General features: G+C 41.9%; 1 protein-coding gene across 2 annotated transcripts; it reads right to left on the bottom strand.

The window, feature by feature from the left end:
* Window positions 1–155: 155 nt before the first annotated feature.
* On the bottom strand, window positions 156–2,983 carry LOC119320623 (glutamate dehydrogenase 1, mitochondrial-like). Of its 2 annotated transcripts, none has more exons than XM_037594643.1 (4): window positions 2,490–2,983; window positions 1,166–1,416; window positions 582–657; window positions 156–483 (listed from the first exon to the last, which is right to left on the bottom strand). In XM_037594643.1, the coding sequence occupies exons 2-4, from the start codon at window positions 1,294–1,296 to the stop codon at window positions 304–306; spliced, it is 387 nt and encodes a 128-aa protein (XP_037450540.1). In that variant the 5' UTR covers window positions 1,297–1,416; window positions 2,490–2,983; the 3' UTR covers window positions 156–303. The 2 variants fall into 2 exon arrangements, with proteins under 2 accessions (XP_037450540.1, XP_037450536.1); XM_037594639.1 differs by having other exon boundaries at window positions 582–675; window positions 2,490–2,981.
* Window positions 2,984–5,497: the final 2,514 nt, after the last annotated feature.

Below are 5,497 nucleotides of genomic sequence, written 5' to 3'. Positions count from 1 at the left end.
AGATGCTCTAACTAAACAGCTAGGACAACAATAAGAACCAGCATAACATCAACAATGTACAAACAGATGCTAAACTTGCTCAGTGACAAAATAGGTTGTGAATGCTTCTTCTGTTCCATACTAAAGGTGGCTGCCATATTTGTCAAGGATGATCATGGCTGAGGCATGGTAATGCACTTGTAGCAACGCATGCAAAGCGGGCAAGAAATTCATATAAAATAGGCATCTTCCAAATTGAGCCAATTCTGGTTTTCGAAATAAAATACATAATTACTGTCCATTCTATACGGCAACATACACTGCCTAAATAATCAGAAATATGTTTGAGGTGTGGGTCATGTATGTCTTGAGCTCCCGATTCACCTTCTCCTCATCCCACATGAACCCCTGGATGTTTTGCACCCACTCGAAGTAGCTCACCATCACTCCACCGGAGTTGGCCAGGATGTCCGGTAGGATCGGCACGCCCTTCTTTGCCAGAATCTGCACCACGAACATGTACACTTCTCTACTGTCAGTCAATGTGTGAAATGTGTCAACAAATGCAGCTTAGTTTTGTGGCAAAATGTTGGTGTTCTTGCCTCGTCGGCCTCGGGGTCTGTTGGGTGGTTAGCAGCCTCGATGATGTACTTTGCTTTGATGGCATCAGCATTGTCCCTAGGAGAAGAAGAAAAACTGAAGATAAACGGTACAATTAGAATAGGCAGGTACTGCAGATTTTCTTAACAAATCAAAGTGTTAGACTCGGCTGGCAACTTCCATTTGAGATCTCTAGTCCATTCTGAGAAAGCTTTCCATGCTAATTAATGTGTGTGTGCACTGCTGATACATACTACGTACTAAATATGCAAGTTCAGAAGATGGTGCATTCTGAATACTGAAGATAAATGTGGCACAGACAGAATAGTCAGGTTTTGCAAAAAAATAGTCAGGTTCAGCAGAGTTGTGAGTTAAAATTTAGCAAAATACAAATTGCAATGAGGGTTGCTATGCTGTCTGGTAGTACTTGCCAGAATCCGAAAATCGAACGGACTTCATATTAAGAAAAATGTTTTCAGATATAGAAAACAAATAACAGCCATGAGGATACTTTAACTGAGCTTCAGAGTAGTAATATGATAGAAGATAGGATGAAGTGAGCTGGGACGAGTAAGAAGAAGATTACTTGTTTATGACTCCTCCCAGAGCTGTCGGGGTGAGCACGTCCCACTCTTCCGTGAGCAGTGAGATCAGGTCGACAGCGTCGCCCCCGTCGAAGCCCTTGATCCTGAAGTTCTCTGCCGAGTGCTTCATCATCTTGGCTATGTCAATGTCATTGGAGTTCTTGACAGCCCCTGTGACATCTCTGATGGTGACCACCTTGCCACCAGCTTCAGTGATCAATTGGGCAGCCCAAGAGCCAACATTGCCAAATACCTGAAAAAGGCAATAAGATAATAATTGCTCATCTGTGCAAATGTAGGTGAAGAAATATAGTTATGGCCTTGCTCCACAATGTATGGCACCATTCTACACAACGATGATTACTAGCATTGTGTAGGCATGCTTGTATATATATGGCAGAATATATTACTTGTGGGTGCTCATTGTTTGCTCCTTTCCCCTTTAATTTCAGCGCGTGAGGTGCGAGATTAGAAAGATACTGACAGATCAGGCATAGAACTTTGGAATAGCCATTGATGGTGTCTCCATTGTAAGCCTAAGCTTTGAGAAGATGCTTGTCTCAAAATTATAAATGGGGAACGCCTTAGCTTTGTGTGAAAATTAAAGAGATTGACAATATTTTCTCTGGCATTTTAAATGCACAAAGACCAAAGGAAAAGCAAATAATCTTAGTGAGTTCAGATAAAACAGAGAATTACCTTAAGAAGAGTTCAATTGCAATATCTTGATATTACACTAAAATTTAAAGTTGGATGGTCAGTATAGTGGCAGAACAACAACAATCTTTCGGCAATTGAAACATCTGCTTACAAATTGTAAGTTTTAGGAAGCAGCCATGGATTTCACCTGGAAAATAACATCGAAGATAAAAAAAACTACGTCCTACATGTGTTGTATGTTCTTCCCTCCGTCTAAACAATTTTTGAAAACTGTCACTTTCCTAAACCAGAAGGATTGCAGTAGCAAATTTCTACTTAGTGAGAAATTGTAGATGATTTTGGTCCATCTGTCTTATATCAATCCAAGATGGCAAATTATGGCACAAACGATGTATAACTTATTAATATGATTCCTGCGCTTTGTATCGTGACGAACAATATCACTGCAAATATCATTCTACAAGTAATTTGATTCCTCTCCAGGGTAACTTTATAGCTCCCCATGTGCATCAATCAACAAAGCACAAATCTATCATGTATGTACGCCACTAGGCCATCACACATCCAACCAATTCCTCACTTGGAAGCACCGAATTGAACTGCCCAATCAAATAAATACATGTCGGGATCAATAGAGGGGGATGAAGGGGGAGCAAGAGCCCGTACGTATCATGTCCTCGGGCAGGATGAGCTGCAGTACGGCAGGGCCGGTATTAACTGGGCGACCTCGACTAGCAGCGGCGACTTCAGTGTTGTTAAGGTCGACGATTAGATGCAGGCATTGGGGACGACCTCCTTTGGGCGTGGCTGCTCCCCCTCATCGGCGGCACGGGCGAACTAGACCTCTTCTTTGTGAGGCCGACGTCAGCGAGGGAACATAGTTGCGTGGGCCCGTGGAGATATCTCCCCCGCGCGTGGAGCTCGTCCGGCGTCGCTGTTGAAGATGCCGCCGCCACGACCACCCGCCTCCTCCGCTGAAGATGCCGCCGCCGCTGAAGATGGACGCCGATCTGGTCGAGGACTCAGCTATGAGGAGAGGAGCGGGGAGGAGAAGGCGCAGGAGAAGCGGCTGAGACGGCGGCGCAGCGACCCGTGAGAGGAGGAGGCGAGCGGAGAGGGGATTGACAAAATGGGGAAGAAGCGTGCGGGGCTAGGTTTTATTTTCCTTTTCTCCCAGTGCTGCACACTAAATTGGATGCATCTATCCTTTTAGAAATTGATTATCCCCACCATAATCTTGTAATGGTCCAACAATTATTTGTAATTTCATGTAATTTTAGTCTTGTAACTCTTCATAACTCCTATTTCGCCACCATTTGATCGCAGTGGACGGCCCCTAAAATCGCCAATCATTGTAACAGTTGTGTTATCTTTTATGCATCTTATTTTTCTTAGTACGAGGTAGCATTATAAGATGATCCCTTAACTAAATTTTAAGGTATAAGTGTTCTCCCTGAGTATGCACCGTTGCAACAGTTCTTCGTGCTGAGACACCACGTGATGATCGGATGTGATAGGCTCTATGTTCACATACAACGGGTGCAAGACAGTTTTGCACATGCGGAATAGTTGGGTTAAACTTGATGAGCCTAGCATGTACAGACATGGCCTCAGAACACTTGAGACCGAAAGGTTGAACGTGAATCATATAGTAGATATGATCAACATAGAGATGTTCACCATTGAAGACTACTCCATCTCATGTGATGATCGGACATGGTTTAGTTGATTTGGACCACATGATCATTTAGATGACTTGAGGAATGTCTATCTAAGTGGGAGTTCTTAAGTAATCTGATTAATTGAACTTAATTTATCATGAACTTAGTCCTGATAGTATTTGCAAATTATGTTGTAGATCAATAGCGCACGATGTTGCTTCCCGTTTATTTTTTTATATATGTTCCTAAAAAAATAAGTTGAAAGATGATTGTAGCAATGATGTGGACTGGGTCCGTGATCTAAGGTTTATCCTCATTGCCGCACAGAAGAATTATGTCCTTGATGCACCGCTAGGTGACAGACCTGTTGCAGGAGCTGATGCAGACATTATGAACGTTTGACAAGCTCAATATGATGACTACTTGATAGTTTAGTGTGCCATGCTTTACGGCTTACAAATAGGACTTCAAAAACGTTTTGAACGCCACGGACCATATGAGATGTTCTAAGAGTTGAAATTGGTATTTAATACTCATGCCCATGTCGAGAGGTATGAGACCTCTGACAAGTACTTTGCCTACAAGATGGAGGAGAATGGCTCAGCCAGTGAGCATGTACTCAGAATGTATGGGTAGTACAATCGCTTGAATCAAGTGGGAGTTAATCTTCCTAGTAATATAGTGATTTACAGAGTTCTCTAGTCACTATCACCAAGCTACTAGAAGTTTGTGATGAACTATAATATGCAAGGGGACGACGAAAACGATTCCCGAGCTCTTCGCGATGCTGAAATCGGTGAAGGTAGAAATCAAGAAAGAGCATCAAGTGTTGATGTTTGACAAGACCACTAGTTTCAAGTAAAAGGACAAGGGAAACAAAAGGAAACTTCGAGAAGAATGGCAAGCAAGTTGCCACTCCCGTGAAGAAGCCCAAAGCTGGACCCAAGCCTGAAACTGAGTTCTTATACTGCAAAGAAAATGGTCACTGGAAGTGGAACTGCCCCAAACATTTGGCGGATAAGAAGGATGGCAAAGTGAACAAAGGTATATTTGATATACAGATTATTGTGTACCTTACTAGTGTTCATAGTAGCCCCTGGGTATTTGATACTAGTTCAGTTGCGAAGATTAGTAACTCAAAACAGGAGTTACAAAATGAACAGAGACTAGTTAAGGACGAGGTGACGATGTGTGTTGGAAGTGATTCCAAGGATGATAAGATCACCATCGCACACTCCCTCTACCTTCGGGATCAGTGTTGAACCTAAATAAATGTTATTCGGTGTTTGCATTGAGCATGAATATGATTGGATCATGTTTATTGCAATATGGTTATTCATTTAAGTTAGAGAATAATTGTTGTTCTGTTTACATGAATAAAACCTTCTATGGTCATACACCCAATGTAAATGTTTTATTGAATCTCGATCGTGGTGATACACATATTCATAATATTGATGCCAAAAGATGCAAAGTTGATAATGATAGTGCAACATGCTTGTGGCCCTGCCGGTTTGGTCATATTGGTGTAAAGCGCATGAAGAAACTCCATGCAGGTGGATTTTTGGAATCACTTGATTATTAATCATTTGATACTCGCAAACCATGCCTCATGGGCAATATGACTAAAACTCCATTCTTCGGAACAATGGAGCAAGCCACTGACTTATTGGAAATAATACATACTGATGTATGCGGTCCGATGAGTGTTGAGGCTCGCGGCGGGAATTGTTATTTTCTGACCTTCATAGATGATTTGAGCAGCTATGGGTATATCTACTTGATGAAACACAAGTATGAAACATTTGAAAAGTTCAAAGAATTTCAAAATGAAGTGGAGAATCATCATAACAAGAAAATAAAGTTTCTACGATCTGATCACGGAGGCGAATATTTGATTTACGAGTTTGGCCTTCATTTAAAACAATGTGGAATAGTTTCACAACTCACGCCACCTGGAACACCACAGCGTAATGGTGTGTCTGAATGTTGTATCATACTTTATTAGATATG

The sequence above is a fragment of the Triticum dicoccoides genome, chromosome 1B, assembly GCF_002162155.2.
Source record: "Triticum dicoccoides isolate Atlit2015 ecotype Zavitan chromosome 1B, WEW_v2.0, whole genome shotgun sequence".
NCBI classification, from domain to species: domain Eukaryota; kingdom Viridiplantae; phylum Streptophyta; class Magnoliopsida; order Poales; family Poaceae; genus Triticum; species Triticum dicoccoides.
This window is presented reverse-complemented; position numbering and strand designations above follow the sequence as displayed.